This window comes from Crocodylus siamensis, chromosome 15, assembly GCF_052110815.1.
Source record: "Crocodylus siamensis isolate JL-2025a chromosome 15, ASM5211081v1, whole genome shotgun sequence".
NCBI classification, from domain to species: domain Eukaryota; kingdom Metazoa; phylum Chordata; order Crocodylia; family Crocodylidae; genus Crocodylus; species Crocodylus siamensis.
Genome location: NC_143409.1, coordinates 44337384 through 44360979, shown reverse-complemented (window position 1 = coordinate 44360979; position 23596 = coordinate 44337384). Strand labels below are relative to the sequence as shown.

At 49.1% G+C, this 23596-nt stretch overlaps 1 protein-coding gene across 1 annotated transcript; it reads right to left on the bottom strand.

Moving 5' to 3' along the window:
• Positions 1 to 885: 885 nt before the first annotated feature.
• On the bottom strand, positions 886 to 21297 carry HEXA (hexosaminidase subunit alpha). Its single transcript, XM_090028836.1, has 14 exons — positions 21025 to 21297; positions 14439 to 14537; positions 13668 to 13733; positions 13476 to 13522; positions 12817 to 12927; positions 12280 to 12381; positions 11029 to 11161; positions 10352 to 10532; positions 9545 to 9631; positions 8997 to 9069; positions 7411 to 7588; positions 6870 to 6960; positions 5181 to 5285; positions 886 to 2880 (listed from the first exon to the last, which is right to left on the bottom strand). The coding sequence occupies exons 1-14, from the start codon at positions 21278 to 21280 to the stop codon at positions 2817 to 2819; spliced, it is 1593 nt and encodes a 530-aa protein (XP_089884962.1). The 5' UTR covers positions 21281 to 21297; the 3' UTR covers positions 886 to 2816.
• Between the last annotated feature and the right edge of the window lie 2299 nt (positions 21298 to 23596).

Here is a 23596-nt window from a genome sequence, read left to right as displayed (position 1 = left end):
AAATGGGCAACAGAACCCAGAAGGAAGAGATCAAGAGGTGGGGGAGCCCTGCCTGGAGGTAGGGGCCTCTATTGGGGCATCAAGTAGGTTCAGCTCCAACACCTGTCACCAGCAATGTCCCCAGATGCCTGCAAAGCTGCATAAATTGCACAAGACTACTCCTGTGGAGCAGAAACTCAGCTGCAGCTCTACTCTAGTAATGAAAACTGAGGCAGCTCTCACCTTAGCTCTGTTCACCCGGGATTTTATCCAGTTTCATAGTTCCACCATACCCTGAACACTGCTCCCTCTATCCCCTGCTCTTGTCTGCAGAGAACACACAGTAAATTCTTTCCTCGACAGCTCTATGGAGACCCAAGATCCAGGGGAAAGGACCGAGTGAGCTCCTGCTCTGCTATGGTTTTCTGCATGGAGGCCTCTTTGATCTTAGGGCTCCCTGTAGCTGTAGGTTATGCTCTGAATGAGCCCCATGTGGGTGGTTCTTTTCAGAGAGCAACTGTTAAGTGATATATCGAGCTTCAAGTTCACTTCAGTAGCTGAAGCCAAGGGACTGGTGCAAACTGGCTGCTAGACCTAGCAAAGAGTCAATCAGCTGCATGCCACAACTACGATCTGCCCACCTGCACTGCCACAAAACACCATTTACACTATTATGCTGGCACAGGTTCTCAGTTATTCATCATCATGGTGAAACAGCGCCAGGGGAGGGGTATTTGGTTCTTAGGCATTTCCTGAATGCACTATAATGCTTTCAATAGCTGCATGTGTGCAACAAGAAGCCTGTGGCCTACAACTTCCAACAAGCTGGCATCCCACCAGCAGTGCACATTAATTACCATTTAGGAACCCTGTACTTGAGGTTAAAAATAAACCCAAACTCAGATGCCTCTGTAGTCTTTTTAATGTAAAGTATAACAATAGCCAAAAGTTGGCAACCACAGAACAAGCCGCATAGAAATCTCTCATTTAAGGCTGATACCCATGTATGTGTGCGATGTTCCATAGCAGTATGTCTCTGCCTGGCCACAGGAGTCTCCCCAAGGTATCCAACCCAGTAGAGAGAGCTAAACATCTGCAAGCACTGACGTTTAGACTCATTTATGGAGTATTATCCATGTACTCTGCATGAGGTATTCAAAATGAAATTCAAGCAAAGAATGGAGGAGGAAATCAGATCTCAGTCTCCCTGCTGAGAATTTAACCCTGGGAGACTGGAGAAATTGGTCAAGTCCTGTACAGGAGAGGGAGGGAGTGACAGTGCCACACACCTGCTGAGCACACTGACTGATTCAGACAGGATTTTTAATATTCACAGGACTGAGAGCTTCCTATGAGAAGGAAATTTGGATGACAATCTCACAGATGATGATCTCAGGGTGCCATTCTAGTGCCTAACAGGGGGCAGTAGAGCCCAGGGCAAGGGCCCCAGAAATCACAGGGCCTTGAGGGTCATCTAGTCTAAACCCCTGCACAAACACAGAGTTTGCTATTCAGTAGCACTGTGGAGCTAGAAGGGACTTTAAGGGACATATGCACCAGTGACATTTGGACTCACAACCCCCGGTTTACAAGTCCAGGACTCTGACCCTGCAACTGTGGAGCCACATAGCGTGAAAGATAATAGTAAGAAAAGGAAACTCCAACAAGGATGCAGGCAGGACCTTTACGAGAAAATAAAAAGAACTGAGCAAGGACAGGAGGGAACAGCCTGGCAGCTGCTGCCTGACACTTCTGGTTTACACATTAGTGTAATTTTCTCTCCTGCACTTCTATGGTTGGGCTTCCCTAGGGGGAATAGGTGGGTTTTTGTCATGTGGTAAACCCACAGTCCAGCATGCGTATAGTATGATGCTAACATAGGAGACTGGACTAAAAAGCCCAGAAACCGCCTTCAAATCCTACATTCTTGTGGAGTTAGGTGACCATGGTTAAAAAAACCCAAAACCTAGTTGCCTGAGATTTACCTTGAACTCCCCTAGGACTACAGATGCCATATCTCCCTCACAGTGTCACCATACTCACCTGGTCAGACCCTTTTGCCCCTCCCCACTGAAAGACTAAGTTTGAGCTACAGATATAGATCAGTCACTAATAACAGAGCTAAGTATGTACATCCAGAGCTAAGCATGTACAAGCCAGGACAGGCTAGCTACTTGGCTGCTTATGGTGCTGTTGCTATGTCAGGCAGCAGCTGCCAAACCCTCAGCTGAAGCCTCTGCTTCTAGGGGTAGGGAACCATAGAGGTAGAGAAGAAGGGAGCTGTTCTAAGTCACTAGTAATGGCAGAGGCAGGGCAGTCTGCAGGACCTTCTAAACTGGTTAAGGAGACGAGGACATGCAAGAAGTACCTCAACCAGCACCACACATATATGTCCTCTAGCCTCCACAGCAAAAAGCACTCACTTGAACTACCAAAAAGGTAAGGTGTCAGCAGCCAGCACTTCAGACCCAGCCAGGGCTTGTCCTCTAGTGGCCAGGAAATTACCTTTCTGCAGACCAAGTCCTGTGAAATCCTGCTGCCATGACAAAGTTGATCCCAAAGAGATACTCTGACAATGGGAGACAGAGAAGCTCCTTTACAAAGCCTACCACAGCCCAGGCAGATGATGAGAAGGCACCTTCCCTCTTTGAACTTATTCTTTAAAATATTTAAAGTGTAAAAAGAAAACGGAAATAAAAGAGGCAAAGTGCATCTACATCAGCTCATTGCAACAGAACAAGAGCAACAGGGATTCCCTCTCACATACAGAGGCCAGCATATTTCGTTAGAGATTACTGCACTTGGTACACTGCAACAGGGAACACAGTGCCCTCCACTCAGGACCTGCTGTATTCGTGATCACAGTAACCTATGAAGAGGGGCTCAGCCTGGATGCCGCGCCTACAAGAGAAAGAGACACAGATGTTAGGTGGAGGCAGATGCACAGAATCCAGGCATTGAAACTTTCAGGTCCTTAAAAGGGAAGAAATCTCCGTTTAGGGCACCAACAGGGGTAGGAATTTTAGATGCAACACTTGTGAAGCAGGGAAATTGTAACCTCTTCTTGCTCCTGTACTGAATTTTTCAGTTATTTGGTAATAATTTTTGTACTGACAAAAAGTGAGGGTAGAAGCTGGTTTTCACGGGCTAAGCAGGAGGCATTCTGACTGCTACCTGGATGGAAGACCCTCAAGTAAAAATAAAATAAATAATAATCAGGATGTTGCAAGAAATGGCTTTGGTAATAATGTAGGGCAGGGGTGGGCAAAATACGGCCCGTGGGCCAGATTTGGCCCACGAGGCCATTCTATCCAGCCCGCAGGGCCCCTAAAAAATTTAGGGAACTAATACTTCTCTGCTCTTGGTTCCTGTAAAAAATGACAGGAACCAAATGCAACAGGACCCAGGGAAAGCCCAGCGGGCTTCTACAACAGCAGGGCCCACCAGGCCCCACCCTACCAGGGGCTTCTAGCCTGGGACCATGTGACTGCTCTGCACAGATAAGGGGGGGAGGGCAGGGAAGGGGCCTGGGGAAAAGTGGCCGGGGAAAAAGCTGAGCACTGTTGGGGGGGAAAAGTGGCCCCTCGCCTGCCATCCCACACTGCAGCCGCTAACCTGCCTGGGGCTGCCCGTGCCTGCTCTGGACAGTCCCGTGTGGGCTGCGAATGGCTGCAACAGGGAACGCCAGCCACGGGGCAGCCAAGGGGCCACTTTTCTCCCCTACCACACTCAGCTTTTCCCTGGGCTCCTTTCTGGCAGATTCCCCGCCCTGTGGCCGGTGCTTCCTGCTGCAGGCACTTGCAGCCCATGCGGGGCTGTCTGGAGCAGGCACAGCCAGCCCCAGATGGGCTGTGAGTGGCTGTAGCGCAGGATGCTGGGCATGGACCCACTTTCCCCCCTCCCATGCTCAGCACCACCTTGTAACCCGGCCTCGCAGCCAGCCTGGGCCCCGCGCCAGGTCCAAGCTTGCCCATCGGGGCCATGTATGGCGACAGCAGCTGCAGCTCCACCCCGCCTCAGGGAAGTGTTTGCCACAGCTACCTGTGGGCTGCCCAGTGCATGCTCTGGGCGGGCAGCAGCAGCCAACAATATCCAGCGTGGCACGTGGGGGGACTGCAGCTGCTGCCGCTGCGCGCAGCCCCAATGGGTGAGCCCAGAACCGGTGCAGAGCCCAGGCTGGCAGGAGGTGCGTGTTACAAGCTGGTGCTGAGCACAGGGAAAAGCGGCCCCTCACTAGCCCCATGGCTGGTGCCCCGTGCTGGAGCTGCTTGCAGCCCGTGTGGGGCTGCCTGTGCCTGCTCAGGATAGCCCCGCATGGGCTGCAAGCAACTGCAGCAGGGAGTGCCGGCCATGAGGCAGGCAAAGGGCCACTTTTCCCTGCACTCAGCACCAGCTTCTCCCCTGCCAGCAAGCCGGGGGTCAGGGCTGTGCGCTGCCCCCTGCCTATACCGCAGGGCTGAGGGACACTGGTAGTGAGTGGACAGGGAGCCAGCAGGAGCACGGGGCCCACACCAGTGTGCCAGGGTCAGTAACAGCGGGGCCCAGAGCAGGGTGACAGAAGCACAGCATCCCAGCTGGCAGGGGCTCTCTGGAGCCAAACCAGCTCCCCTCTCTCCCTACTGGTACAGCCCAGCCCAGCTCCACAGACCCCTGCCAGCCTGTGTCCCGCTTTGGGCCCCACCATACCAGCTCGGATTGGTCCCATGTCCGAGTGATGGCCCCAAGATGGTGACCAGGGGGCAGGGCACCTGACAAGGGGCAGGGCTACCCACGTGGCCCTCGACAGCCTACCAAAACTGGGTAAGCAGCCCTCCGCCCAAAATAATTGCCTGCCTCTGATGTAGGAGGTACTCTTCACTTTGAAATACCATCAAAACAGCAGCGGGGGGGGGGGGGTGCGCGCACCATTTTCTGGAGATGGACAAAGAAGGCCCTGCCCACTCCCAGGCATTAAGGATCCCAGGAAACTTGGCATAAGAGCATGGCATTAACTCAAGTACCCTGGTGAAGTTTTAGCTTATTACTGGTCTCCTCAGAGATGCACCATTCCTCTCACTGCTTCTGCTGTGTTCCACACCAGGTGTTTGGGCAACTCCCTTTGTCCCATCTCTAAGGCAAGTGAGAGTCCCTAGTGGGAAGGAAGGAACTATGCAAAAGGCAGTCATCATCCCTAGCCATGTTACAACAGACAGGGATGTTACCCGAGTAGCTTGCAGCGAAAGTCTGCCAGCCGGTAATATGCATCCTGCAGATCTCTCACTGTCTCGTTGCTCCACAGTCTCTCAGCTACAGCCCCGGCTCTCGGCCTTCAGGAAATAAGGCATGGAAAGGGGTTAGTCTTTCTGGGACATTAAAGGACCACGAGGAAGATGGTCAGCACTTGGTCACTTCTGCCTTGCCCTATCAGATAAAGCCACTCCCATGGATGCAGAAATACACATCTATCAGCCAGGTGCATCAACACTGCAAGGAATGCTTGGGGCCCTGGTAGCTTTCACTGTTGGTGGAGAAGCACTGCTAGACCCAGACTACTGAGCTTTGCAAAAGTGTAGTCAGTAGAAACATTGTTTAACTAACTCCAGGAGAAACTGGATCAAGAATTAAGAAGACTGAGGGCTAGTATGGGGTAGCTTATCTTCAGGATTAAAAGGTAAATGAAGGGGAAAGGAAGCCTTGAACTGAGTGGCATATGGGATGGTATTTCAGCCCCCACTCTATACAGCAAGCACGTGTAGAAGTAAAAAAATAAAATAAAGAGTCAGCTGGTTCTCCCCCCTGGTATTTCTCCAATAAACAGCTGTGTGAATCCCAAGACACCCTTCTGAGCCATATCTGCATCCACTAAGCAGGGTATGATGGCAGAGGAGACATCATAGTCCTATAGCAAGCATCTGAAATCCTCCACTACAACAGAAGTTCTGATGAGGGGAAGATAAATCTAAGCTGAGATTTACCAGCCCCAGAGTAGAGGATGCAGCACAGCTAACTCAGTGAATCCTCCCAAGACCTGTCTGAGCAAAGGTCACAATCTAAGTACTGGCCAACAGCAAGCCAGACGAGCAAAAAGGAAGCAGAGTCACCAAGGAGACCTTAAAGACTCATCTCCACAAAGGTGTCCCCACTAACAGCTACTCTTAGCCACAGAATCTGGAGCCAGATCCACTGAGCATGGCAGCCTTACAAAGGCGGGCAAGGTCACTTTCCATTGTAAAATGAATCCCTTGACATGTCTCAAGGAAAAATCTTGGGGCCAGACCAGAACAGCCAGTTAGCTCCATTCCAGGGAGACAAAATGGCACAAGTAATTTACACTCAACCTAAAGCAATTACATGCAGGTGGGCTTCACAGAAATCCACAATGATGAAAGCCCCAAGTGAGGAGGTCCAGCTGTACTCATTGAAGTGTGATTGCTCATCTACAACCATTTCAGGTGTGTGATCTCTGCTGTTACACTGAGTATGCACCCAGATGGAAGACGACTGGCTGGTGGAATCTGCTAGTATTCCCTACACTCCCAACACAGGGAGTGCTCTACTGCATCAACTTTCTATGGAGTACTGTGCTAGGCACAGGTTCACTGTTCTCTGAATTGCAATAAACTTGCACAAACTTGGGGACTTCCCTTCCACTTTCCTCTCTACAGCTTCACCATATCATGTGGGAGCTGTTCCCTTTCATGCAGGCACAGCCATAAATCCAGCCACAGGCACACCCACTGCAGCTGTTGTGCTCACACACTCACACACGCCCTGCTTCCCTTCTTGCAACAACCTAACTCCACCAGAGCTCCTTGCAGTGTATGACACTCCGGAGAATAAGACCCAAAATCTTCCAAATGGGAAGGGAAGGGGTGGAGCCAGTCACCTGCTCCTCCTATAGGTTCTCTTACCAGAGTCGGGGGGTCAGGTTAGTTGCATCCACATATTCTCCCCACATGCAGGCCTCTCCACCAATCACCAGGGCCTTCTGCTCAGAGCTCCCTATCAGAAGAGACACTGTTAGGTCCACTGGGTGATAATTCAAACCCAGTTCAGCTATCAGAAAACAACAGGTGATCCTGGGACCAGCAGCCCCTACCAGGCCCAGAGGTGGAGTGTGATACAGTCCCCAGGTTACACAGCCCAGAGAGACTTCAGTTTTCTGCTCTGGAGGCCCCCACCCAACTCAACACATGTGCTGAAGAAGAATTCATGCCCACAACAAAGCTGTTTGGCCCTCATCTACTGACCACTGCAGTGGCTGCCAGTGACTGGAGTCAAGGATATGTTCAAACTCATTTGTTTTAGAGGTAGGCACCAGTCAAATGAGTGACTGGCCACAATTCCCACACCACAGTGTAGAAGGTGGCACAACAGAGTCTGGAAGGATGCCGGTGCAACCCACCCACACCCACACCCCTACCCCCACCCCCACCCACACAAAGTACACACCTGCAAACTGCAAAGGCTCCACCTTGTAGGCTGCCAGCCAGTCCTGCCCATACGAGATGTGGTTGAGATACCAGGGGGCTGACAGCAGAGCCCTGTAGCCAGCTTTGGTGACCTGAGCCATCTTGTGCTGGTATGGCACACTTTCCTTCCACACATGGATGATGGTGTCTGGCTTCACCTGGTTCCATGGAAGAGAAACGTGCATGTTCTGCACATTCAGTGAACTGACCCCCTTACAAGAGCCCTATTCTCCTAATGGGCAAGCATCAGCAGCCAGATGGCCTGAAAGCAAACACTAGCAGGCTTCATGGCAGTATACGTACAGGCCACCTGAGGACCTCTGGAATGGACAAAGGGGAAAGCGCAGCATACAGAGTTCTCAAAACACACTCCTAGTGCCACATGCACCAACCCCCACACCTCCAAAACATACAGTCTTGTTCTACTTGTCTACCTCCTGCTAATTCAGTCCAATACCCTACATCAGAAACAGGAAGTTACTGATGCACTAGTAGCAGTGGGAGGCAGACAGATGATTTTTTTGGACTGGGCACATTCCATGACATTAAATCACCCCAACAGACATGCCTGACCTCACGTGTAATCAAGGTACCAAGGAAGGCAATTCTGTTGTATTGCCCACCCCATACCATGAACTATCAAGGGGCAGCAGGGACAGGGAGAACAGTTTGGCAGTGAGAGTGGTGCTGGGGTTTGTTCCTGGCTTACACTTCTTACGCAGTCCACAGAAAGTCCTGAATACCCTCCCCCCCCATGTCCTGATGTCTCACCTGAAACAGGCAGGGACAACAGCATTCTCCTGGCTCAAGGACAGATCCATAAATAACTGAGACCCTCAATTACTACAGCAACAGGCCATGTAAATACTTAGCAAGATCCACCTCGGCAGAGAGCCTCTGCTGCTCTCCCTCAACCTGAGGCCTTTCCCTCTAACACTGCAATCTCCTCCACAGCTGTCAGCAGAGAACCTGGAAGTGGATGGTTTCAGCTATGCAAGTAGGAGCTCATTTCTCAAGGAGCACAGAGGCTGCACCACTGGGAGAGCCTCCCCCACAACCTCATCCAGTGCTAGCAAGTACCTAGTTCTATATTACGACCTTCCTACCTTCTGTGAGTTTTAGGGTAAGCCAGCCCCTAACCAGGTCTAGGGCACATGCAAAGAATAAGTTATACTAGGGTATAACTAAACAACTGCAGGTTGTGACTGCCTGCTGTGAAGGAAGCAAAGGGCCTAAGGGGACACTGCGTCCAGGATAAGGTTACAGATTTGCCTCTGTTGGGAAAAGGCTACAAGAAATCAGTGAAACAGCAAAAAGCCAACAGGTGAGGGAGTGTGCAGAAACTAGCCCCATGCAGCACCAGCATCAAGAGCAATCTAGGTATCCTTCCAGAGGCAGGACAGGGCAGGAGAAGATCCACACAGAAAGCAGTTGTCCTCCCACCACTGCCAATCAGCCAGGCCCCTCCCAAGAATGCCAAGGGCAGGGAACAGATGTGCACTGGCCAGGTCTAGTTGCTACGCTGCCAAAATTAAGGGGAACCCAGGAAAGGCAAGCAGGTCTCACCTTCACGCCATTATCGAACACCTCCTGCCACACCACATAGCCCTTGCCATAGGAGGAGACCATATCAAGCAACCTGAAGTAGAAAGAAGTGTAATTAAGTAAATACAAATAGCTCCTCGATGTTCAACATTCTCCCTCTGTTGTCCCCGCCAAAGTAATGCCCAAGTCCACTCTCCATCATGGGGGGTGGGTGGGGAAGGGAGAGAGGAGAGGTCTGAACAGGAATAACACCTATTCCTAGTGATCACAGCAAAACAGGGAATTGTTTCATTCCCCGCCCCCCATCCTAAGCAGGGCTCCCTTCACCGCACTTCCACAGCTGATATGCATCACCCTGGACCAGTTTAGGGTTAACTTGCCCAACAAGCCAGTGCCTGGGCTCCTCCCATAACTGACAATGCAGTCAGTGGGATTCCCAAAGAACCTGCTCCCAGAAGGTGGTATGGGGATTCCTATGGCAACAGGGTGGACCTATAATCCACTGAAGACCCCCGTCATCACTCTGCAACTGGCTGTTCTCTACAGACTCTGAACAAGGTTCTCCTTACCTCTGAATATAGAAAGATTCCAATTCAGTGTAGTCTTGGCCAAACCCCATCTGCTTCATGAAGGAGTTAATTTCAGGATTTGACCTCCTGTGAGAGACAGAGGACCGAGCTGTGTCTGATAATGGGGACTGTGTCAAGACTGACAGGGAAGAAAGTTCCATGATTCTTGTCCCACCTTTCCTACCCATCCAATAGGGAACAGTCACTGCCCCAGCATCCCAACAGAAGCCAAGCCTAAGAGCTGCCTCTGACTGAGCCAATAGCGTCAGCTTCCCTTAGACAGCTCCATGGTGAGTGTGGATCAACTCATTCAGCCTCTTAAGACTAAGAGCCAGGGTCTCCAAACTGGTTTGTTTTATCCCATCAGCTGATAGTCACTGGTGACGGCAGTGGCAAAGCACTTGAGTGGGATTGAGGAGACTTGGGTTCAATTCTCAGCTCTGCCTCAAATTCTCTCCGTGTGATCATGGCCAAGGCATTTGGTCCCTCTGAGCCCCATTTCTATCTTTGAAGAATGGACATAAGAATTCTCTTCCACCCTGTGCCCATTTTGTCTATTTATACTGGGGAAGGGACAACTTATTTGCAAGCATGCTTATAACATCTTTCTCATTTTGGGCTTCTTAGCACTGCTGTGACACTAGCCACTGGACAATTATATCTCAGTTACTTCACTAAGTGGAGTCTGCCTATGCTAAAATGTGGTACCATATCAAGACCCCCTTGATCCCCTCCTCCCCCAACACTTCTCCCTTCCCTAACACAGACTGATCTCAAGAAGGTCTAGGATACAGAAGTATAACCAACCAGCAAGTAAATTCAACCTCGTCGCCACCAAGGTGAAGGTAGAAGTCTGGAAACACGGTGCTGACCTCCCTAAAGAGCACGGCCATGAACTGGTAGGTGCTGTTGAGGATGGGGTTCACAGGCCCATAGGCCCCAGAGGGTTTTGAGCCTATGTAGCAGGGAGTCAGCAAGCCAGGAGCACCTGGGTAAACACCAAACGCAATGCTGTGAGGAAGGGTTTAAGCAACCCCAGCTTTCCCTGCACTAGCCAAAGCCACTCAATGTTCCTAGCTTCTCAAAACCACATTCATCACTCCCCAAGGCCTGGCCCAGGAGAGAAGATCAGAGTACACCGAGTGAAAAAAGTTTAGGGACACAATGTAAGACCTTCCTGGCATGGGGAGAGGTTACTATAGGTGTAGGACTTGGACAAGAGGGGCAGCAGGGGGTGCATGGACAGAGTTGGGTGGGGGTACCTCCTTGTCCTTTGCCTTGCTCTCCACCTCTTCAAGCATCCGACAGACTCAGAGAAGTCAAAAACCAGTCGCCCCCAAGAGCCAGGCTTTGGAAGGTGGTGCACAGTTAGCTGGAGATCTGTACTACAAATCTAGACTGTTGAAACCCACCTCTGAGCAGGGCCCCAAAACCCCTAATCCACCCCCTTTGATCTAGGGTCCTGGACAGGCCCTACTCCTTACCTGGCCCCCAAGATAGAGTGTGGCCAGGCGTGTCAAACTCAGGTATCACTCTGATCCCCCGGAGCCGAGCATGTTCAATCACCAGCTTCACATCATTTGGTGTATACACATGGGTGATGGGATTGTAGGCCCCCTGGGGAAGGCACAAACAGTCCCATGGTACTGCTATTGCACAAGGGTTTCAAATTCAGCATATACCAGTTTAACAACCCTGCTCCAATCTGACGTTTGCCAGTGTGACCCCTCTGCACCCACAGGGAAGACACCACATCATCTCCAGGACACTTGCAATGGCTATGAAGCCTGGGTACAGCTCAGAGGCACCACTGTTCTGCCTCCTATCTACAGCAATGTTAATTTTATGGCAGCTGCTACCAACCTGGGAATGTAGAAGTCCAGACAGACAACTCCTGCTGAGAATTGTTATTGGTCCCCCAAAGCAGGTCAACATGCCTTCCTGGCTGAGCTCCAGGGAAATGTACATCCTCTCCTTACATCTACTTGGCTAACACCACTGGCACACCAGACCAAAGGGAGATGAAAAGCTGCCTCTGGGAGAGGCACATATGGCACCATAGGTTTGGTTGCCACTCCTCAAACTGAGTAAGGCAACTTTTGTCTATTTCTACTCACACTCCCCATTCTATTCTAGCATGAAATTAGAAAGATAAGATTACTAAACAGAGATCAAGCACACTCACTAACATGTAGTCTAGGCCTACAACCACCTCACTCCCAACCCTGGCCCAGCAGTTCCTCCACTAGCCCAGCTCACAACTTCACATAGCTCTGCCCATGCCCCTCAGTCTTCATCCACAGGCTCTATCTTCCCCACCAAGGGCCTTCATGTATACAGGCTGACAGCTATGCTAAGCCATACATGACATAAGCAGCAGTCTGGTCTGCAGACAATAAGAGACAGCTCATGCCACTTGTGAACCAAGTTGCTGCTTCTATTTTAAAGGGCCCTGGCAATATGAAGCCAAGGAATGTATGACAGTATAGGCTCTACTGGAGGGTCTAAAAAGACCTGGTTCTGAGGGCAGCATGACGTCTGGCTTGTGTACCAAGCCAAGAACACATTTTACATCAAAGGAGAACATGCATCAGTAAATGAAAAACATATGGAGCCCAATTCTCCTTTGCAAGAGGTTCCCACTGACTTTAAAGAAAGCCCCATCAATCAGGGGTTGGATAATGGGACTCCTCACTGTTAGCTACATCAGAGTTGAGAGAACCAGAACATACTACCTTTTCACTGAGGTCTGGGAAGGCTGCACTCTCATATGGAAAGGAGGGGTCATCCACGATGTGCCAGTGAAATACATTTAATTTGTTGTAAGCCATGACATCCTGGAAGCCAGAAGAGAGCAACAGGGTTACAGACAAATATAGCCTTGTCCCATCCTGGAAGGTCAGCCAGTTTCCTTCCGAGTGCCCCGGGCATCCAAACAGGGACTTCGGAGTGCGAGTAGGACACCCTCAGCGTTCTACTTCTAAACAGGTTCCAATCGAAGGACAGGACCATGCACCCAAGCAACAGCTCTAGTATCAAAGGGTCACACAGAGAACTGCCCACTATGTGCACCATCACTGCTAAGAGGTGCTGCAGATGAAGTGGCATCCTTCTGACACCCATTCAAGCCCAGATGTCCTTATGGTCAGCCTACCTACAAGCCTACTCAGGAAGTCCTGAGGAATCCTCCAGGAGAGGATAGCAAATGGCTTGATCTGCTTTCAAGGCAGAGAAACTTGCTAGCAAGACAGGGCATTTCCAGGAAAACATACCAGTGTCTCCAGGATGGCTTTCACAGGCAGATAGTGGCGAGAGGTGTCCAGCAGCAAGCCTCGGTAACGGAAGCGGGGAAAGTCCACAATGTCAGTCTTATTGACATAGTACTGCACAGAAAAGAGTGCGTCAGCCCCTCAGTAAAGGGCCCTAAGTAAGCACACAAACACACTGTAATATTCCCATGAACACACGTACTGTATAGGGTTAGCTTCCTTCTCAGCAGAGGCCTCCACCTCCCTAGGGCCCAAGAAGGCTGGGCAGAAGCATTCCCATTAGCCCATAGATGGCCCTTTGGACAAGCCAGCCAGTAGGACCTGCTACAAAGCTCCAAGATATGACTCCTCCCCTCCCAAGAAAAAGCACCATGTGGGGTCTTTCACTATGAACTCACACTTGTTTGCTCCCATTGAAGATTCCCATTTAAAACTTCACCCCCAGAGTCTTTCCAAACCTCACACGTTGAGGCACATGGCTGGAAAAGATTCTCCTCCCTACTCATTCCCAGGGTTCCCCACATTCAGCTACTGGCTTCACTGGCCCCATGAGGCTGGGCAGGGCATCACCACAGGAGTCTGCACTAGCAGCCTGCAATGAAGGCTATGCCCATGTCTCCGCCCTTGTCTCCACCCTTCAGTACTGCAAGCACTACACTCACTGTGCCATCTTCAGCCCGTCCAACGAGCTGGCTGAAGGTCTCCAGGCCTGTAAGAGAACCACATACAACATCAGGCCTTCAGCACGGAACACAGCCCAGGAGACGGAGCATAAAAAGGGATGTGGGGGTCATAGGAAGGCTCGGGGGAGGGTAGTAAATATCAAATAGTTTCAAAAGGTGAACACACCTCACCTCTGAGCGCTCCCCACACAGAGTCTGCAGTCAGCAGGAAGGAGTCCTCCGAAATGGACAGCTTATCTGAAACAGCATCATGCAGGACAATCCTGTGCATCTATGCAGCTGTGCCCCCAACACAGCAGTTCCTGGGCTATAGGAAATTATACCCAACAGGTCTGGGATAGGACCATGACTGAACCTGGTACTCACAATTTTTTGCTGGTTAATGGAAGTGTTCCACTGGGCAGGCTTTCCCTGTCAGCTCGAGCTTTTCTATCAGGCCCCAACCCACACCGCTTTTCTAGCTCTGCACCTTTTGTCAATCTTGGGATGCACTTGGGATAAGGTTAATTCTGTCACTCAGACAAGAGGTTGCCATGGGAGTGGGGGAAGGTGGAGGGGGGTCTTCTGCAGAGGTACAGTAACTGTGCATGAGCACTGGATGGAAGAGATACCTGGTCCTTCAGCTTCCTACTTCACTTTCCACATCTATATAGTAAGCATGATACCCCACTGCACATTTTTTCAAAGCACTTTACAATCTAGACATGGACAGTGCTTTAAACTGTTATTTCTGTGACTGTCAACATACAGCCATCCCCCACATCCCTCCTCCAATAACCTTCTTACCATGTTTGTTCAAGTGATTCATAGCAAGAGCTCTTACTGGGATTAGCTATAGCTAAGGAAGCTCCCTGATTTATATGGCCGGGGATCTGTGGCCCCAATGCTAGTATTTTAACAGTTGTCACAGTAGTTACAGCTTTGCCATAGGCTGATGCTTACAGCTCTCCTCAGAATCCATGTTGGGATAGTCTTCGCATCCCGGCTTGGTGACACTGACCAGCAGCTCATTGCAGGACATCTCCCACAGTTGCTCATACTCTGCAACACATACAGAAAACAGATACACCAAACCCAATGCACTTCCCCTGCCCCAAATCCCAGTGTCTCACAGCACACCCACCTTCCATTTATTCAGTTTGCAAAGCAGCAGAAATGCCATCAGACCCTTCCTCATACTGCCAGTGTGACTTCTAATACACAAGAGAGATGTCCCCTCTCCTCTATCCCCAGGTCTAATCTGGGCTTCTAGAAGCACAACTGGTAGTAGAAGCATTCAATGAGTACTATTGTGGATGTAACGCAAGATCAGGACAAAGAAACAAAACTGCCTGTGCAGGAAAGTGTCATCCCTCACTAGTGGGGTCTGCCCTTGTTACTAGAGTGCCCCAGGGAAGACTGGCAAATAGCAGCAAAACACATAAGCAAGCAGAGGTGGGGGACAACTGTGTGTGAAAGAACTTGAAGTCCAGTGCAGCAAAATGTCACAGCACACTCTGAACAATGGAACCTATTTTGAACACAAACAGGTGAGATCACCCACATCATCATATTTCATAGGCAATCTCAAGGGCGCAGAGAGCTCCAAATGACTAACCTTCCCCAGTTTTGGGAAGAAAGAGCACAAACCTGAGAACATTCCTCACTCTTTCTAACTCTTTCTCCTCAGGGGAGGTGAGGAAGAGACCCTGAGGCAAAGCAGAAGGAAGGTTAATCCTGGAGTGCATGAAAAGGCTTACAGAGCAGACTTACAGAATGACAGCAAGAACCTAATGTACAACTTGCTCAAGTCCCCCATCAGTTTCCAGTAGCTCTGGACCTTAGGATGAAAGAACTTTTGAAGCCTCCCACATCTGGCCAAGATGAAAAGACCACAAACTCTGATCTGAGGAAAATGTTGCCTTCTGATGGGGAAGTGCCAGAGAAAGGATGGGTCGGAGGGATTAACAGACATTCCCTTAATTTTAAACTTACTCCCAGACTGGGAGAAGTCAGTAATGAAGCCAACCACGTTGACATAACACCAGTTGCTAAGCCATGTGAAAGAGCAAACACTACGCGAATCTGAGAGGAATGAAAACACCCAGAGGGACCAAGCCACTTTCAACCAATCTTATACCTGGAGATAGAATGAAAAGAGATATACCAGGGGCCAGCAAAGACAAGAGACAGAGCCCTGCAGACAGCAAAAGAAACACCATTTGTCCCAGAACATGGAGAAACAAAAGACAGCATTTCCCAGCCTATTTGCATGACTCATAAACCCCTTATGCAAACCAAAATTTTAGATTCTTTCCAAGCAAGCAAAGGACGTCCACTGAGAGACGCAATCTGTTTCAGATATAAATGGGAATTTCCAAGAACAGAACAACAGTTGTAGTTCTGGTAGTCAAGGTTGGGCCAATAAAAGTAGGATAGTTCCTAATGTAATGGGTCACCAACTGTTCTTTAACAAACCTTGACAGTAAGGACTGCTTAATAATGAATCAAGAACTGGCAAGGCATATTCCATCCAACCAGCCTGTTACGAAGTACAATGCTAACCCATCACGCTGAGAAATGACAATACCACTCCAGCTTTACAAGGAACGTCAGAAAGACTGTGCTGTGCTCAGTGAAACTGGGTTGAATGCCAGACGCCTTCTGGGAAGATGATCTCAGGGAGTGGTTCTCTACTTAGAGGTCTGTCTCCTTGGTCTGCCAGATATACCAGCCTTAAGGCTGAGTTACAAAGCTGATCTGTTTGCACAGGCTTCAAAGAGGGTAAGAGTGGGTTGAGTGGATGGGAATGTTTGGGGAAGCTCCAAGGAGGTTTAGTCTAGAAATCACAGCACTTGTTCCAAATACAAGTAATCCAGAATAGTCAAACCACGGTTCTGCATGGGCACATTCTAATTAGCTGGTTTAATTGACATCAAAGTTTCCCTAATTCTTTGAAATTTGACCCTTGTATTCACTTCTAATTAGAACACCAATTCCACACTTACTTTATGAAATACAGTATTCCTTTCAATATGTGATTTTGATTCTTCACTTATTCCCAAAAATCCTTCCAATAAAAATAATTATAAAAATAAATAATGCAATCAGACACATCACTAGGGAGTAACTGTGTTCTGGAAAGAATATAAGGACTCACTAAAGATGAGATGAGTGTGCAGGCACGTCTTAATTGAACAAATAACATCCAAGAAATTGTTCCAAGTAATTTGATAGTCACCTTTTCCTCTAGCAGAGGTGGGAAAACATGAATAATCATTTCAGTTTAGATTCCTGGCAGAACCTAGAAATGTGGAAGTCCCCCATGTATTGAGTTTAAATTTAAACTTAACTTCCTATTGATATTTACAGGGGGTCAGAACAGAGGTGAGGAGGAGGAAGAAGAGAAGAAAGCAAAGTGGCTGCTCCCAAGACAACACAAACCTTTACCTGACTCACTTGCTGTGTCAAAATCTGATGTACTTCAAGTACCGCATCATGCATTCTAAAATCATCATCTCCGTTTTTTTTTTTTTGGTTTGATCGGCAGGGAAACCATTCATGTTGACATTTAAGTTATTAAGCATGACGGTTGTTGGTTACTTCTGATGAAAAGGAGTTGTTGTAGTTCTCAGCCTTATTGCTTCAGGCCAACTGCAGAGCTGGACAGACATTAGAGCATCAATGTATACCAATTCACACTGTGAATGCTTGCTTTGTGACAACAGCAGCTGGGAACTATTGTAAAGAGTTTAGGTTCTTGAGCCACCACAAAGAGATACTGGCTTAAGAAAAAAAAAAAAAATCAGCTGGCAATTGTCCCAAACCAACCCCTCCCTGTTTAAAGTTTAAGCCCTTCAGTATTTGACCATACAGGATAGTCTACAGTGACCTAAGAGTAAATCACATCCTTTACTTCGTAGACTAAATTGCTTTCCTGCTTCTTGCACTAGGGTGTTTTTGCACCTTATCCTACAAGGATAGATGCTCACAAATTGAGAGAGTATACAGAGAACGCAGGTCTGATTACGAGAGCGCTGCATAGAAGAGTTTTTTTCCCTGCAGCCCCAATTTAGCAGCTGAGAAATACAGAGCACTGCTACAAACACCAAGACCTGAGCTTGTCAGAGAGAACCAGAGCTTAAGCAACTACAACATTGGCAGCAACCCATCCCCAGGCAAAGTGAGGTGGCAAAAAAACATTATGGGCAGGGGTAGGATTTGAAGCAAATGAAAGGTCAAGAGTCCCCGAGGAAGGGAGGGACATGAAGACTAAGAAACCACCAAGAACAAAACAGAATAAAAGCGAGGCAGCCTGTTACTTACTGCCTTTACATGGGGAGCATGAAGGGTTGAAAACAGCTCCTGACTCAGCCTGTTTGAACAGGAGACTAGATGCAATCTCCTACATTTCTACCAGAAGAGAACTCCAGTAAATGGCAGGTTTCTCAACTACTAAACTGGGGCTGCAGTCAGTTACCAGAATTTTTTGAGGTCCCCAACCATCCAGGCTAAGGTTACAAGTTACCCATTTTAAATAGCAAAGAGTGGGTGTACAGACTACAGATTAAGTGCTATTTTAAATTTCAGAAACAGATTATAGTCTAGTACAGGGCTGTTCAATTTGGGACCTCTGGGCCACATCTGGTCTCAAGAGATGAACCTGCAGTCCCTGGACTCCTGTTCTGGATACTACTGCCCCACTACTCAGCTGCTGTTGCTGGAGTCTCCAAGCTTTCTCTCCTTCCTTTGACTTTCCTTCCAGCCCCTACCCCTGGGGTTAGGGCAGCAGGGCCGAGAGCCTGTGGCCGAGTGGACCCAGGGACCCTACACACGGTACAGCAGGACTGTGCTTGTCACATGACATGGTGAAGAGGCAGGTGGCATAGTGCAGTCTTCAGGCTTGGAGGCACTGGCACCATGCAGTAGAAGGAGGTTGGTGGGGGCATTGCTTTCTACACAGCGCAGCATGGGTAGGGGAAGAAGTGTGGGGTGGGAAGAGGCAAAGCATGTGGCTGTGGGACTTGCAGCACCCAGCCACACAGAAATTGGACAACCCTAGTCTAGTAGTTGAAATACAAGGCTGGGCAACTCATCTGGGCTATGCTGCAGAAGTCAGCTAACCTCCACTGTGTAGTTTATTTCACTAACACTTGTAAAGCACTTTAAGAACCTTGAAAGGAAAGGCAAGATGTACTACAGAACAGAGGGTAACATGACAGTGACAGCCAATGGGTACAGATTGTTTCCACATTTTAGTCATATATGCAGACCTTATCACCACTCTTAAAATCAGGACTGGACTGCTGAGTAACCAGGGAATTTCTAGCGCGGCTGTTTGACAAACAAGATACAGGAAGCCAGACAGGAAGGAAAAACTGCTCTGTTCAGCTGCCTGGAATCTCAAAAAAAGCATCCTTTTGCTGATCGTTGACTGTTGTAACCCCCTACCCCCCATCCAAGAAACTTCTGCTGCTTGAACAATCCGTTTTAAACACGCTAGAGTTTTACAAAAGTTCAGAGTATGTTTGCTAAATCACTGCAATATTTTATCTCATTGAAGGCCAACGTTTTTGTCTGCTATGCCAAAGTCGCCCCAGACCTTCCCCAAGTGGCACTCCCATTCCCTTCCCCTTCCAGATCTGATGCTCTGCTTTCTGGTCCCTGCCACCTCTCTCCTTCCTGATCTGCTGTCTGGCACAAAGAAGCTACCCATATTATTGAAATATGTTATTATTGTTTAAAGTATGTTATGCTATGACTTTGCTTATAAATGCTTATGCCAAGTTGCCATCTTAACTGTGTCAAAAATTTTAAAAGCAGCAAGCAAATCTGTGCAAGTCTGTGGGCTGACTAATGCAAGAGAAATGGTTAAATGGAGGCTGGTACAAACCAGCTACAATAAGTAACAAGATAAGATACAGAGGTCTTAGGAATGTGGAGCTGGTACAACATGGGATTGAAAAACAACATGTAACTAGTGACAGAGTCTAAAATAAACACATGCAAAAAGGTAAATGGTGATTGGTAAAGAAGCCTCCATAAGTTTCCAGGCTTTGGTCCAAGTCTGCCCAAAAGGAAATAAAAAGGCAGTGAAGAGACAGCCTGATGAGCGCCTTGACCACCAACACCAACCTACCGGCATGTTGAGAGAGAAACCCGGCGCCCTCCCTCACCTTGAAGCCTGTGAGGCCATCGCAATGCGACTCCAAGAGCTGCAGATAGGTGACTTAGTGCGAATGGTGTGCATGTCGAGTGTATGAAACGAGTATGTGGTGTGCTGCTAAATATGCTAACGCTGTTGCCCATTACTATGCAATAAACCCTAGTTTGCTAAACCCACGTGTTGTTTTTATATCCAACAATGTCACGTGGGACATGCATGTCAAGTTGGCCACCCCCAATTTATCCTGTATTAAGGCCAAAGGACACATCCTACAAACATTCAGTCCAAACATGATTTTGTTTTTACGTTAACATGCTAATCTTCTTAAGGCAAGTACCAATTTTCCATTCTGTGGAGGTGCACACCCAGAACCCAATGCAACAGGGTCATGTTCACATCTCCTAGGCGCTCCCAGATGACACACGGCAGCCACCTTGCTGTCATGTGCTTATATCTTCAAGAAAGGGTACCTAGAGGGGGACCAACATCCAGATGCTCCAGTGACACAAAGACTCAAAGGCAAAGTGCTGCATTTCAGGGTCATTTATGCACACAGGGGTGCTCTGAAAGGAGCCCCTCCCTTTGGGCTGCAAGTGTGCTGGTCAACCACTGCTGCTGCCAGTAATCCCTTAATTCAAGGATGATCTCTACCACTGCTCACTAATGGGTCTTGACAAGATTCAAGAATCTAAACTTTGAGCTACGGACCCATCCACAGATGTTGCAGATTTTTCCACAGAGGAGAGTAAGCCATAGGCTAGGATCCCTCTCCTTTTTCTTTCCCCATTCTCCCTTCTCTGCTTTAAAGTTGAGGTTGCAGCACCACTGGAGCCAGTTGGCAGCCTGCTCCTCCCAGCTTTGGATGTCAACACCCATTTTCTTGAGATCTGCCTTCAGCGTGTCCTCTGGCCACTGCGAGGTCTCAGGAAGCAGCTAAACTGTGAGCGAAGCGCTTGTTTTGGGAGTCACAAGCCAGGCATCTACACGCAGCACCCAACCCAGCAAAGCTGGTGCTTGAGGATCTGCCACTCAAGGCCAGCAATGCCATGGGAGGGAGAGGATCTCCATGCGGCGCTAGTAGCTGGGGACAGTTAACTACAGGCTCTGGAAGGGATGACAGTAGGTCACCTACACTTCACAGCCATAGAGGAGAGGGGAGACCACAACCCTGCTGCAGACCTGGTTCCCAGCGCCTTTCTGGCAAGCACGAGGAGCAGAAACAGGCTGGAGCCGTGCTGCATCTCCTCTCCGCCGCCTGCAGCGACTACCTGGCTGCCCAGCTGCAGGCACCCACAGGCCCGGCTGGGGGCAGGAGATGGCCTCCAGCCCCCGAGATCTCCCCATGGGTCTCCCGCCCCATGACACTGCCTGCCGCCCCCTCACCTGGCGGGCGGCGCTGGGCGGCGAAGAGCAGGCGCCAGTACCGCAGGAAGGCCTGGTCCAGCACGGCGCAGCCCGGCCCCACCGCCGAGTCGCGCGCATAGCCGAAGCGGAAGCGAGCGGGCACGAGGCGGGAGCTGCTGCCCGGCCACACGCGCACGTGCTGCGGCTGCGGCCACACGGCCCCGCCGGGCCCCGCCAGCAGCCACAGCCACAACCACATCAGCAGCCCGCCCGCCATGCCGCCCGTGCCGGTCATGTGACCACCCGCGTGACAATCCCGCCACGTGACACGAGAGCGGCTTCCTGCGGGGAGGAGGCGGGGCTTCGCGGAGGAGTGGGGCGGTGCCTCTCTGGGCCCCGCCGACGTGCGCGTGCGCCCTTCCCTCCCGCCTTCTTGCGGCGGGCTCAGGCGCGGGCTGCAGGGTTGTGGCGCTCCAGGACGCCCTCCCGTGGGTGACGGCGGCATGCGGGAGCTCGGCCCAGAGACCCGAGACTTCAGTGTGAAGTTTCATTTCTACCTGGGTGAAGTGCTGCACCCTGTGCATGCTCCCTTGCCTGAGGAAGGGCGCGTGGGTCCAAAAGCTTGCAAATAAAGACTTTTTTTTTTTGCAACTATTTAGTTGATCTAATAAAAGACCTACCGAGACATCTGAGATTTCACATGGGATCCGGAGCGTTAAAGCCATCCTGCCCTCTGTGACTTTTCATAGGGTGGTGGAGAAGCCAGGCTGCAAGGGACCCTCCCAGAGGGCATCTAGTCCTGAGGCACCTAACCGATCCATCCCATCAAACAGAACAATTCTGGAGGGAGCAGGCTCCCCAGGGGGGTGGGGAGGCTCCCCATCCTTGGAGGTTTTTAAGACCTGGCTGGACAAAGCCTTGGCTGGGATGATCTAGTTGGGGCTGGTCCTGCTATGAGCTGGGGTTGGACTACATGTGTCCTCCTGAGATCTCCAGCCCTCATTCTGCATGATTCTAGGAATTGCTGTAGTATTTTTCTGTATCCAAAAAATTAGTAGAAACTAAGAGCTGGTGTTTTCCAGGGAGGGCCTTGAATTTAGTGAGGAGGTTTTTGAGTCTAAAAGGATTGAAAACCACTGACTTCAAAGCATTTCAGTTTACAGAGGCACTCCCTGACCAAAGTTTAAAGAGCGCAGGAGCTGCCAGCGCGCATTTACCCCTGCCCCTTCCCCCCCATTCAGCCTAAAAATAACACAATCCTCCATCTGAGACTGTGGTGAAAAGGCACCTCACCTCAGTCACATGCATTATGTAGTTTATTTCAGAACATGGCCTTTGTACAAGGTTTGCTTAAGCAACGCTCTTCAGTTGCACAAGATGCATTACAGTGGTTCAGTATTTCATCAGTCCCACCCCCTCCCCTGCCCCCAACCACACAAAAAATACCAAATGTCATTTCAAGCAAAATCACACAACAAATGGAGGCCAGTGGTGTAGAAACACAGATGAAACTACCCAAAGTCTTAGTGGAAAGTGAGGTGTTTTTTGAAGCTTCTGCTGCCTGTAGCAGCATCAGCGTTCTCATGGCCGGTTACCTGTTCAAACAGAAATGTGGAGCAGGACGCACGGGCCTGTGAGTGGAAACAACTTCTGCAATATTTGTTGAAGTGTTCAGGGTTTTTTAAAGCTTTTAAGTTAGGGAACAAGCCTATCAAATGAATGGTGTTCCTTTAGTGTTGTATAGAATAGATCAAAATAAGCTGCTCAATTAAAAGAAAATAAAGGAAAACAGGTAGTCTAGAGCTGAAGTTGTGATGTGACAACATATTATTAAAAAAAACTTTCAAACTCCCCAAAATGTATGACACTGAATACTTCTAATGTAAAGTCCATGCATGCAGTTTTCTATGTTGCATACTACTTGCCTCTGAATGAAAGATGTTTGGAGACCATTCTGGTTTGCTGAAACTTTTAACCAAATGTAGAACCAATTTAGGATTTGGGCTGCATCCCATACAGCACTTGGGGGGAGGGAAATGACCACATTGCTTCTGAGATGAGACAGAAAAAGAATTGCAAACACAATTAAAGCATACATGGAAAGCTTTCCATACTCCTTGATGAGTCAACCAACCGACTCGATGAGTCAACCTACTAGTGTCAAATCCCGACCAGGGAGGTACCTTATATGTGAAAGTGACAAAAGCTTTGAATCACGCTTCCTGTGTTTAGTGCTCAGTGAATTTTCAGATCTAAAAGTGGACACTATTCCAAGTGTTTCTTTGAATATCTAATGACCCGTGCCTAAAACACCTCCTTTAGTACCAGTGTTGTTTGGTAGCAACTCAGGAGGTGTAGCTTTTGGAAATCTACACAGATATTACTGAATAGCACTGTTTAAAAAAAACACAGGTTAAAATTGTTAGTTAGTGGCTCTTTCCCAAGTTGGAGTGAGACAATTTCATCCATTCAGAGTCAGATTATATATTATTATCTCCTCCAAACCAGCAATGACTTGCATATTGTACTGCAGGACTAGAGCAACAAATGACAAAAATTGGCTATGTTCTAAGCACCAGATGGGTAGCAAGTTAATTTTGAACTGCTTATA